Consider the following 13,172-nt stretch of genomic DNA (forward strand, 5'->3'; position numbering starts at 1 on the left):
AAGTCCTATCACTCCCTGGAACCCTCAAAAGTCCCTCCCCAGCTTTCTTGGAGCCACCTTCAGATCCTGCAAGGCCACAAGAAGGTCTCCTCAGAGCCTTCTCTTCTCCAGACTGCACAACCCCAACTCTCTCAGGCTGTCTCCAGAGCAGAGCAGCTCCAGCCCTCTGCTCATCCTCGTGGCCCTTCTCTGGACACCTTCCAGCACCTCCAGATCTTTCCTGGAACAGAGGCTCCAGAACTGGACACAGAGCTCCAGGTGTGGTCTCAGCAGAGTGGAGCAGAGGGGGAGAATCCCCTCCCTGGCCCTGCTGGCCACACTTCTCTTGCTGCAGCCCAGGCTCTGCTTGGCTCTCTGGGCTGCAAGTGCTCACTGCTGGCTCCTGGTGAGCTTCTCCTCCACCAGCACCCCCAAGGCCTTTTCTTCAGGGCTGCTCTCCAGCCAGTCCCTGCCCAGCCTGTATCAATGCTTGGGATTGCCCTGACCCAGCTGCAGGACCTTGCACTTGGTCTTGTTGAACCTCATGAGGTTGGCTTGGGACCAGCTCTGTAGCCTGTCCAGGTCCCTCTGGATGGATCCCTTCCCTCCAGCTGTCAGCAGCACCACACAGCTTGGGGTCAGTGCTGAACTTGCCACTTTGTGAGTGAATTTCTGAGCTGTTTAACAGAGGATGTCCTGAAGGCAGGCAGTGCAAAGGAAGCTTGGTTTGTAAGCACAGAGTAAAAGCAGCAGCCGTGGGTGTACCCTCAAACAGCTAATGCCAATGACTACATGTTCTGGAGGTGTGAGGGGGATGGAGCACACAGTGTCAGGCTCACATGCAGTGCCTACACCAGCATTTTGTGTTGCTGTGGTAGAATGCCAAGCCAGGTGAAACACTGCTGACAGCCCAGCAGAGCTTTGCTTAGCCCTTACAGTCCTCTCCTCTGGCTGGCTGTTGTGTGATTTAGAATCACAGAATGCTCCAGGCTGGAAGGGACCTCCAAAGCTCATCCAGTCCAACCCCTCTGTACTCAGCAGGGACATCCCCAATAGATCAGGTTGCCCAGAGCCCTGTCCAGCCTCACCTTCAATATCTCCAGGCATGGAACCTCAACCACCTCCCTGGGCAACCTGTTCCAGTGTTCCACCACCCTCATGGTGCAGAACTTCTTCCTCACATCCAATCTCAATCTGCTCTGCTCTAGTTTGAAGCCCTTGCCCCTGGTCCTGTCCCTGCAGCCCTTTGCAAACAGTCTCTCTGCAGCCTTCTTGTAGCCCTTTCAGGTACTGGCAGCTGCTCTTAGGTCTCCCTGGAGCCTTCTCTTCTCCAGGCTGAACATCCCCAGCTCCCTCAGCCTGTCCTCATGGCAGAGCTGCTCCAGCCTCCTGATCATTTCATTTCACGTCCCATCCTGCTCTTCATAAGCTTGGTCCTACACTGTGATCTTTATTCCAGTCAAAAAAAAGTCATTAGATATGTTGAGCTTTATTAAAGAGACTGAAATTAGCAAGACCCATGAACCTTTGCAGTGTTTTCAACCAAAGCAAGAATCCTTCAGAAATACCTGGGAAGAACCAAAACCCAGGTTATTATGGCTAAATGGGAATTATGGGAGTTATGGCTAAATTCCACACAAGCCTAAGCTAAGCTTTGTGCTGAAAAAGCAAAAAGTGTTTGATTTTATGAGTGGTGTTAAGGTGCTGTGACAAGCATCAGAGATTCACAGATTGATAGATTCATAGAATGGGTTGGGTTAGAAGGGACCTCAAAGCTCATCCAGTTCCTACCCCCCTGCCATGGGCAGGGACACCTCACACTAGAGCAGGTTGCTCAAAGCCTCATCCAGCCTGGCCTTGAACACCTCCAGGGAGGAGGCATCCACAGCCTCTCTGGGCAATCTGTGCCAGTGTCTCACCACCCTCATGGAAAAGAACTTCCCTGTGTCCTGTTTCAGTCTTCTTCTCTGTGACACATTTGCCCATGCCTCTTGTTAGCTACCTGCATGGTAGTTTGATGTGCACCCATTCTAGGGTGAGCTACCTCATGTTAATGAAATTGAGCTACCCCCTAGTGCAAGTTAGGTCTTCCCAGAGAACAGGTTTGATATGGTTGGGAGCATGGCATGCAAGAATGGCACTTGCTCCTGAGATGGACAGAAGGACAGAGGGATGGGCTGAATAGAATAAATAAATAAATAACCAGAGAGAAATAGAAATAGTGGAGACAAAGTATGCTGAGAGAAGGGTATGAATTCATAGGCTGCTCATGTTGGGTTCTCTTCTGTTCTTCCTGCCTCCACATTCATCATGTTCATTGAGAGGTGACATTTACCAAGACATTAGCAGGAATGCCATGGGTACTGCAGCATGTTCAGCTGAGTCACAGCAGCTCTGGGAGTGAGCTACTCTGCTTTGCAAAACAAATCTAAGAACACATTTCTTCTCTGTGTCATATGTCATAGGATCACAGAATGGGTTGGGTTGGAAAGGACATTAAGGCTCATCCAGTTCCAACCCCCTGCCATGGGCAGGGACAGCTCACACCAGTCCAGGTTGCTCAAGGCCTCATCCAGCCTCCAGGGAGGAGGCATCCACAGCCTCCCTGGGCAACCTGTTCCAGTGTCTCACCACCCTCACTCTAATGAATTTCTTCCTAATCTCCAGTCCAAATCTGTCCTCTTCATGCTTCAATCCATTACCCCTTGTCAAAAGTCCATTCCCAGCTTTCTTGTATCCTCCTTCAGGCACTGAAAGGCTGCTCTAAAATGTCCCCAGAGCCTTCTCTTCTCCAGGCTGAACAGCCCCAACTCTCCCAGCCTGTCCCCACAGGGGATGTTCTCCAACCCTCTGATCATCTTCATGTCCTCCTCTGGACCCTCTCCAGCAGCTCCAGGTCCCTCTTGTGCTGGGGGCCCCAGAACTGGAGGCAGTGCTGCAGGTGGGGTGTGAGCAGAGCAGAGCAGAGGGGCAGAATCCCCTCCCTGTGCTGCTGCTCTCCCTGCTCTGGATGCAGCTCAGCACACAGCTGCCTGCTGGGCTGCCAGGGACCACTGCTGGCTCCTGGGGAGTTTGTCACCAGCTGACACCCCCAAGGCCTTCTCCTGCAGGCTGCTCTCCAGCCACTCCTCACCCAGCCTGGATTTGTGCTTGGGATTTTCCTGACCCAGCTGCAGGACCTTGCACTTGGCCTTGTTGAATCTCTTGAGATTGGTTTGCGCTCAGCTCTGCAGCCTGTCCAGCTCCCTCTGGATGGATCCCTTCCCTCCAGCCTGTCAGCAGCACCACACAGCTTGGTGCCATCAGCAAACTGCTGAGAGTCCTCAGTGCCACTGTCCATGGCACTGACAAAGATGTCAAACAGCACTGGCCCAGCACTGATCCCTGAGGGATGCCACTGGACATTGAGCCATTGGCAGGAACTCACTGAGTGCAGCCATCCAGCCAATTCCACATCCCACCCCTCGAGCCCACACTGTTCTCATTTGGTGACCAGGATGATTATTTGCTAATCATTTATCTGCTTTGATAATTTTAAGTTACATCCAAAAATTTGCATTGCTGTGCTGCCAAAGAATCTTCTCTGAGAGGAGCAAACAAAGGAAATCTCTCTTGTGCCCTGCAAGAACTCTCTCTGAAGCTGAGCAATCACCTCCTTAGCAGCTGGGACAAACACCTGGAAATTATTCTGTGCTGTGACAGCAAACAGTAAAAACAACAACTCTTAACTGAACCCAGGGTTAAATCTTTTCTTTCAGCCCTCCTGATGATATTCATCTCCTCAGCACTTGCTTTCATTAATAAGAGCAAATTCTTCTCATACATCACTTTCCAAATTCAGGGCTGGAACTGCTGTGGTGTTCACTTGATACATTTCCTATCCTGTTAACTTTGGGTTTTGCTTTGAACAAATGAAATAAAAACCCTGGTTGTGAATTAGCAACCAGATGTAGTTTTCCCTGGGACTGTGATTTGCTCTTTCCACAGATGCATTTCATTAGGGATTGCTTCATTGCATTCTAGTGAACAAGATCCTGTTATGCAGCCTCTCAAGCAGGGAATCATGGAATCACAGAATTGTCAGGGTTGGAAGGGACCTCAAGGATCAGCCAGTTCCAACCCCCCTGCCATGGCCAGGGACACCTCACACTACAGCAGGTTGCTCACAGCCACATCCAGCCTGGCTGCAAAAACCTCCAGGCATGAGGCTTCCACCACCTCCCTGGGCAACCTGTGCCAGTCTCTCACCACCCTCATGTGAACAACTTCTTCCTAACACCCAATCTGAATCTCCCCACTTCTAGTTTTGCTCCATTCCCCCCAGTCCTATCACTCCCTGACACCCTAAAAAGTCCCTCCTCAGCTTTCTTGGAGCCCCCTTCAGATCCTGCAAGGCCACAAGAAGGTCTCCTCAGAGCCTTCTCTTCTCCAGACTGAACAACCCCAACTCTCTTAGTCTGTCTTCATAGGAATTCTTTTTCATGAGCATAAAAGCTACTGGGGAGCCTTTATGAGTTAAACAAGTAGCAGATGTAGTGAAAGCTGCCTGACTCCAACAGCTCTGCAGCTTTTCTTTGCATCCTTCAGTTTGAATTCTTATCCATCTTTGGTTTGTGGCATTCAAAACGTTCCTCTCACAGTTTATTTCATTCCTACTAGCAGGAAACTCCTCCTAGCCTTGTTTTGTGAAGAACTTGCACAAATTCGGTGTTTCTGCAGCATGGCCAGCAGATGGAGAGAGGTGATTCTGCCACTTTGCTCTGCTAAGTGCTCCCCTGCAGTGCTGTGTCCAGCTCTGGAGCCCTCAACACAGGAAGGACATGGACCTGATGGAGAGGGTCCAGAGGAGGCCACGAAAATGATCCAAGGGCTGGGGTACCTCTGCTGTAAGGACAGGCTGAGGGAGCTGGGGGTGTTCAGCCTGGAGAAGAGAAGGCTCCAGGGAGACCTAATAGCAACCTTCCAGTACCTGAAGGGGGCTACAAGAAGGCTGCAGAGAGACTGTTTGCAAAGGCCTGCAGGGACAGGACCAGGGGCAATGGCTTCAAACTAGAGCAGAGCAGAGTGAGATTGGATGTGAGGAAGAAGTTCTGCACCATGAGGGTGGTGGAACACTGGAACAGGTTGCCCAGGGAGGTGGTTGAGGCTCCATCCCTGGAGATCTTCAAGGTGAGGCTGGACAGGGCTCTGGGCAACCTGATCTAGTTGGGGATTCCCTGCTGAGTACAGAGGGGTTGGACTGGATGAGCTTTGGAGGTCCCTTCCCACCCAGAGCTGTGGAGTGAGTGCAGAGGAGGCCACAAAGGTGATCCAAGGGCTGGAGCAGTTCTGCTGTGAGGACAGGCTGAGGGAGCTGGGGGTGTTTATAAATATGTGAAGGCTGAGTACCCAGAGGCTGGAGCCAGGCTCTGCTGGGTGATGCCCAATGCCAGCACAAGGAGCAGTGGTGGAAGCTGAGCCATAGGAAGTTCCATGGAAACAGGAGGAAGAATTTTTTCCCTATGAGGGTGACAGAGCCCTGGAACAGGCTGCCCAGGGGGTTTGTGTAGTCTCCCTCTCTGGAGATCTTCAAAACCTACCTGGATGTGTTCCTGTGTGAGCTGCTCTAGGTGCTCCTGCTCTGGCAGGGGGTTGGACTGGATGAGCTTTGGAGGTCCCTTCCAGCCCCTAACATTCTGTGATTCTTCTGTTCAGCCTGGAGAAGAGAAGACCCAGGGGAAAGGGGAGGGTGAGAGGGGGGAGACTTCTTTAATTCTTTTCAGGACTTCTGCAAAATAGAAATTTTGCAATCAAATTCTGATTGAAACCTCACAAACATCCCTGGAGAGAGTTAATTACATTTCCTCAGTGCACTAACACTCTGCATACTAATCCACTTAGGCTTTCTGTTTCAAGCTTATGAGTAGCAGCCACTGACCTGTTCTGTTTGTTCAAAGCCTGTTTTGAACTTTACACTGGGTTGCAGCTGGTGTGTAGCTAAGTCTGAGCAAGTGTGTCTCATTTTTAAGGATACTCATCCTTACCAATTGTGCATCCAAGGAAATTGTGAACATTGAGACTGCACTTTACAGTTAGGATTTGGCAGGCTCCTCTGTGTGTGTGTTTAAAAAAAAGAGAGTGATGAAAAGGAGGATTAGGATTAAAGGTCCTCTTCCATATCACAGGCTCACTGGCTCACAAGATGTTAAGGGTTGGATGGGAACCTCTGGAGATCTCCCAGTCCAACCTCCCTGCCAGAGCAGGACCATAGAATCCAGCACAGGTCACACAGGAACACATCCAGACAGGGATCATTCCTCTTTTTATTTATTTATTCTGTTGTTTTCTGAGGACATGTAGCTACTCCTGTCAGCAATCACTCACTGCAAGCAGATTGAGACTGCAAAGGAGGAAGAAATTCTTTCCAGTGAGGCTGAGGAGGCACTGGAACAGGTTGCCCAGGGAGGTTGTAGATATCCCTTCCCCAGAGGTGTTCCAGGACAGGTTGGATGAGGCCTTGAGCAACCTGGGCTGGTGGGAGGTGTCCCTGCCCATGGCAGAGGGGCTGGAACTGGATGATATTGAAGGACCCTTCCAACCTTAACCATTCTGTTCATCTATGAAATAGGCTCAAGCTGCCCCCCAGGGGAGGTTTAGTTTGGATCTTGGAAGAAACTTCTTCCCTGAAAGGCTTCTCAAGCACTGGCACAGGGTGCCCAGAGAGGTGGTTGAATCCCCATCCCTGGAGGTGTCTCCAAGAGGCAGAGCTGTGGCACACACAGATGAGGGCCATGGTTCAGCCCCAGCCTTGGTAGAGTTAGATAATGGTTGGGTCTTTTCCAAGAGGAACAGTTCTGTGCTCCCATCAGCTGATGCTAACAACTGCTTCCAAAGCAGCAGTGCAGTGCTGTAGAGGTGTGAAATTCTTTGATGAGAGCAGCATGGCTGGAGGCACAGGCAGTGCTCTGGGGGCATGGCTTAAGAGTTGAGTTTGCCACCACCAAGAAACTCATTGACAAGCCAGGGCAGGTTTGCAACACTTAAACAGGGAAGGGAATTCTCCTTTGAAGTCAGCCATAGTGCCCTGTGCTAATTATTATCTACTGTTAGATAATAATCTACTATCATCTACTAATCCCTTTTTAACCATCCCTTTGTAACAGAAACGTTAATTTAAGATATAGCCAGAATGATGTCAGTCCTCTCTCAGCAGCCCTCAGAATCCATAAATCATCAAATGTTGCTTTGAAAGTTGGCTTCTCTCAATAAATGGAAACAATTCACCCTCTGTTTGTAGACTTTTAACAGGACAAAATGAATTCTGAGTTTTGACTTGGGCTTCTATACAAACCACTCAATTCGGCACAGAAAAACCTGTTCTGTGTTTGTCTGGAGGTTGAGCAATCCCCAGAATCAAGTGCTGGAAGCTGTGCCCTCATTATCTGAGGACTAGTGTTTTATTAGTGGAACAAATGTGGATGTGGCTAGCTTTGTTTCACAGAGCAGAGGATATAAAAGCTGCAGGAGATGTGTATCATCATCTGTTTCTGCTTTCCAGGCATTCATACAAATTTCTTTGAGATTAAAATGTCTGGCATTCTTGTTTGCCTAACCTTGCAAATTTGCCAGTGTTAGCTTGGGAAATAACTTCTGGAGTTGATGAAAAAAAAGATAATTTGATACAAATCACAGAATCATAGAATCATAGAATTACAAAATCATAGAATCACAGAATCATAGAATCACAGAATCATAGAATCACAGAATCATAGAATCACAGAATCAGAGAAGGAGACTCCACAACCTCTCTGGGCAGCCTGCTCCAAGCTCCAGCACCCTCACAGGGACAAAGTTTTCCCTTCTGTTCCTGTGGCTCCTCCTCTGTTCCAGCTTGCCCCCAGTGCCCCTTGTGCTGTCCTTGGACATCCCTGAGCAGAGCCTGGCTCCAGCCCTGCACATCTTTATCCCAGCAATGAGGGCAGCCCTCAGGCTCCTCTGCTGCAAGCCCCAAGCCCCAGCTCCCTCAGCCTGGCCTCACAGGGAGATGTTCCACTGCCTGCAGCAGCTTTGTGGCTCTGTGCTGGACTCTCTCAAGCAGTTCCCTGAGGTTCTTCTTGATCTGAGGGGCCCAGAACTGGATACCATGCAATGGCATGGTGACAGAAATGTCGATTTTGTAGCAGCATCCCTCTGGAAAACCCAAGTGAGTGGAAGCAACTTTTCTTCTCTGCAGTCTGAGGCTCTTTTAATCTGATGCAGATGTGGCCTGGAGTAAGTGGTGATGAAGGAGCCTGTTTGCTGTGGGCAGTGTTCCCCAAAGGAAAATGCCATTTTTCTACGGAGACACTTGAAAACATATTTCAATTTCTAATCTGTTCTCACACTTGGAACCACAAAGGAATATTTTGATGCAAACAGAGATCCAGGTTTGTTGGGGTCAGTTAATGTAGACAAGAGTTAGAGTCCTGCAGGTTTTATCTGCTGGACTGAAACACATTCTGCAATAGATTTTACCCAGGCAGCCCTGCTTAAACAGAGCCTCTTTACACAAAATGATAACTCCTCAAATCTGTGGCATACAGGCAGTAATGTGATGCTTAGAACTTGCCAAGAAGAACGTGTTCTGATTCCCATCCACCTCCATTGTTACCTCCAGAGCAGCTCTCTCCATAGCAACTGAAAACTTTTCAAGGCAGCCATAAACTAATCCTCTCCAGCCTCCAGAGCACCATCAAGGAATTTTAAAAACATTGGGCTCCCGAGCAGCTAAATACTTCTGAGGATTCAGAAGGCCACAAAGCTAGACACACACAGGCATTCTTTTTCTCCCCTCCAGAAGGTAAGAAAACGACGTTTAGAATTAAGTGCATCCTCCTAACAGCACTACAGCCTCCTAACTGCTAACACTCAAATGCATTTAACCACCAATGATTTCCTAACGACCTTAACTTAGCTGAGCGACTGCCAGGGCGAGTGCTGCACTTCTTTCCTCCTTTGAAGTACTTCGTTAGCAGAGTTTCCTTTGCAGTAAGGCACTCACCTATGGTGTTTGCACTTTAAAGACACTTAACTTCTGCCTGGCTGTTCAATGCATGCTCCTTACCATCTGACAATCTGCGTGGCTGCCGGCAGCTGCTTGTCAATAAAATGAAAGCAGAAGTGAACCTCTTGCATGTTTCTTGAGACAGATCATTGTTAAAGCGGAGCAGAAGGTTGTAAGACGGATTTACACTACAAATATCTTTTGCACAGGGAATTAAAAAGTTCAGGTTGTTACTTCTGCACGTTTGTCTTGTTGTTTTTTTCCACTGAATTCTGTGAGGGGACAGGCTCTGCTCAATGATAGGACAAGGGGAAATGGATAGAAACTACAGCATAGGAGGTTCCACCACAACATGAGGAGGAATTTATTCACTGTGAAGGTTACAGAGCACTGGAACAGGCTGCCCAGAGAGGTTGTGGAGTCTCCTTCTCTGGAGACTTTCAAGACCTATCTGGATGTGTTCCTGTGTGACCTGTGCTGGGTTCTATGGTCCTGCTCTGGCAGGGGGGTTGGACTCAAAGATCTCCAGAAGTCCCTTCCAAACCCTAACATCCTGTGGACCTGTGATCTGTGAACCTCTTTTATCTGGTCAGAAAAGGTCACTAATTTTGTAAACACATCCTGGTTCATGGGTTACAGCTGGAGTTTGATGCTGATGGAAACAAAACCTGCTCTGAGTCATGGTGGTGCAATGCACTTACCGCACATTCTGCTCATCTTTACTTACAGCCAGCTTGCTGCTGAAAATCTGCTTCAGGATGGAATGAAAGTGAAAGTTATGGTCTTTTCCTCTTCTTCCTGGGGAGGATTATTGGGGAGTGTGATAACATAAATAAAGCATACACTCTGCTTTTATGAGGAGAGAAGGGCTCCCTGAGCCAGCCTCTCGTTGGATAACTCTACAGAAGTTTAAGGCCATGGCTGCCTTCATTTCCTGCTGTTCTGGGCTGTAAAGCCCTTACAGGCTCTCCGTTGTTCAAAAACAGCTTGTCACTGCAAATCAGCTTAGATGACCAATTAATAAATCCTTTCAAACATATTGCATTCACACTAATTAAAGGGTTGGGGTTTGTTGTGGGTTTTTTTTCCTTCTCTTTACCATTCAGATTCCTCAGGTTTCAAGTGTTAAGCTGTGAAGTGCAACCAACAACCCCGAGACTCGGCGCAGCAAGAGGAGATGTGTCCAGCTCTTGGGCTGGTATGCTCTGCTTTCCTCTTCAGCCTGCTCCTCACTGAAGGCCAGCCTGGGGAAGAGCAGGATGGCAGCTATGCTCCCAGCAGAGGCTCTCTGAGGGAAGCCTTGCACCTGCTTTCAACCGAGGATGCTGAGCTCCACACGAAGCGCTCAGGAGAAGTGGTCAGAAGGCTGCTGGAGAGAGCTGGGTGCCCACAGCGGATGGCAGGCGTGCAAGAGGACTGTGAGCTGGTCAGTGCTTCCCTCACCGAGGGCTGTCTTTGCAGCATGGGCAGGGAGGCTGGCAATTCTTTATCAGAGTGATACTCTCCTCCATACCAAACCTAGACACCAGAAGGGCTTCTTGTTGCATCCCCCCCTCGAAAAAAATGTCCCTGCTTGACTAATCTCCTTTTGATTTTTTAATACTTATTGTTGGGGCTCGTAAAGAGATATCCCAAACATGACAGGCATTCCTGAAAGCAGCAATCACTTCCCTTTGAAAGCTGTCAAGAGTTTCTGTTCCAAGCAAGATTTTTCCATCTAACCGCAAGAGCATCAGTCTGAGATTGGGACACCACAGATTTGTGCTGTGGGAAGACAGAGGGAAAAACTGGGGACCAGTTCTGCCATTTTTTTCTTCTTGTTGTTCTGGATTTTAGTCCATAAAAATAAGGCCCAGAGAGAAATATCTCAGATTTATGTCCCCACTTCACTGAAATACTCCAGATTTAGGGGAGGGTTTTGGTAAGCAGTTCAGGTCAAGGAATAATCAAAGGCAGAACAAGGAATCTGCAAAACTAGAAGTGGGTAGGTTCAGATTGGATGTTAGGAAGAAGTTCTTCTCCATGAGGGTGGTGAGAGACTGGAACAGGTTACCCAGGGAGGTGTTGGAGTGCCCATGCCTGGAGCTGTTCAAGAAGCTGTAGATGTGGTGCTGCAGGACAGAGTTCAGTGGCCATGGTAGTTGTGTTATGGTTGGACTTGATGATCTTAAAGGTCTTTTCCAGCCTTAGTGATTTTGTGGCTGTGTGATATATATGTGGTTACATATAATATCTATATGTATTTTTAGATATGTCTGTATGTCTTGGCATTGTATAGATGTGTCTTTAAAAACTCTACTCAGGCAGGAAGCTTGCACAGGGTGACTTCATCATTTCTGTCCCTCCTGAAATGCATTCAGAGGACTGGATGGTGTTGAGACACTATGCTGGCTCTCTGGACTGGATTGTTCAAGTTAACAGAATTCAATTAAGATAAATGAAAACAGGAGTATGATTAGAGAGTTAATTAAATCTTTTCACAGTTCATCAACTAGGCTATAAATTCAGTGTACTGCATTAACCAGAGTCCAGAAATGGTCTTTCTCTAGTAATATAAACACATCTAGAACGCACAGGTGAAAATGTGAATACCCTTAGCCCTTATTTACTGTATTTATAACCAGAAATTTAAGCTGTTGAAGCTGGTGAAAGACTTTCCGTTCTCTACAGTGACCGATCAGAGCTAGTCCTGTTTTGTAGCAGCTCTGAAATCCCCTGGATCTTTGCCATGTCTTAAAAAAGAGAAGGGGCTCTGGAATAACAAAAAAAAAAAAAACCAACAAAAAACAAACCAACAAACCAAACCAAACCAAACCAAATCAAACCAAACCATGATGTGATCTTGCAACCAGAGAGGGGCAATGAATTACCTGCACCACCAGCCTGCATCTGTGTAGGCTTAGGTCTGATCCCTTATATTTAAGGGTTGAATTCTCCTGTTCTCCTCTCTGAATGGTGTTTGCAGATGACAGGCAATGTGTTCTTGGAGCTGAATTTCCATCCCTTTCTATTGTTGCCCAGTGCCTGGATCCAGATGCTGTGTTACTGACAGCTGGTGGGGCTTTAGAGGACCGGCTCAGCGAAGAAGTCTTTGAGAGGATCTCTCTAATTCTCCTCTACCACATTCTGCATCACAGAGATGTGTGCTCCTCACAGCTCAGCCTGGAAAACAAGGATTATAAGTATTACCTTCAGAGCATGCTCAGCTTAAGACAGGATGAAGACTGTTACTATTTTTCCCAGAATGAAACTGAAGACACCTTGGCTGCAGTCAGGCAGCATTTTAAAACTACGGAGACCCAGGTAAAAAATACTTTAGGTTTCCTACAGATCTAATGCCTGCAAGCTGCTTCAGACATGTCAGGACCATGGTCCTCCAGGAAACTGGGTAAATAACAGTATCAGAGCACAGGCTGAGTATTGGTCTGGCCTGGTTTTGAGCCAGGAGCTGCCCAGGGCCGAAGGACAGAGAAGATCTTTTAGCCTTTCCCAGGGAGCAAATGAAACTGCTCCATTCTGGATTGGAAGATTAAATGGAAATCCTATTTACAAATCTATACAAATATACAGGAAAATACAGAACACATGAATCCTTAACACCTAATACAGATACAGGATACATGAAAGCCCACAAAAACCTTCCCCCAACCAGACCAAACCACAAGCCCCACTGCTCCTTTTCATCCCCACTCACTGTCTCCATGGCATAAGAAGGCCATATTTGCACAGTGCAAAATGAGTCAGGCCTCTGAATGACACCAACAGGTCTCCTCCCCCATATAACCAGTTAAGGACTCCCTCCAGAGAGCCAAAGGAAGGGAGGAAAGAGACCAAGTTGGCCTTGCTGCCAACTTACAAAGAGACAGCAGAATTCTGGGACTGAATAACAACATTACAAATGTCCAGTCCATCCCTGGACCTTCCTGGGCAACCTGTTCCAGTGTCACCACCCTCACTGTGCAGAACTTCCTCCTGATGTCCAACCTAAATCTGCCCTGCTCCAGTTTCAAACCATTGTTCCTCATCCTATCACAGCCCCCTTTGAACAGTCCCTCCCCAGCCTTCCTGCAGGACCTCTTCAGATACTGAAATGCAGCTCTAAGGTCTCTCTGGAGCCTTCTACCAATTAAATTAAAAGCTGGGTGGTTTTATTTTGTTTTGTTTTTTAACA

The 13,172-nt window shown here is 48.0% G+C and overlaps 1 protein-coding gene across 1 annotated transcript in view; it reads left to right on the forward strand.

Annotated features, from left to right (window-relative positions):
- Positions 1–10,178: 10,178 nt before the first annotated feature.
- SLC39A12 (solute carrier family 39 member 12) overlaps positions 10,179–13,172 on the forward strand; it is a 34,332-nt gene continuing 31,338 nt past the window's right edge. The window contains exons 1-2 of the mRNA XM_054389958.1: positions 10,179–10,427; positions 12,023–12,304. Coding sequence (XP_054245933.1) covers positions 10,179–10,427; positions 12,023–12,304 — 531 coding nt within the window. The remainder of the gene's footprint in view (positions 10,428–12,022; positions 12,305–13,172) is intronic.

Source organism: Indicator indicator, chromosome 20, assembly GCF_027791375.1.
Source record: "Indicator indicator isolate 239-I01 chromosome 20, UM_Iind_1.1, whole genome shotgun sequence".
NCBI classification, from domain to species: domain Eukaryota; kingdom Metazoa; phylum Chordata; class Aves; order Piciformes; family Indicatoridae; genus Indicator; species Indicator indicator.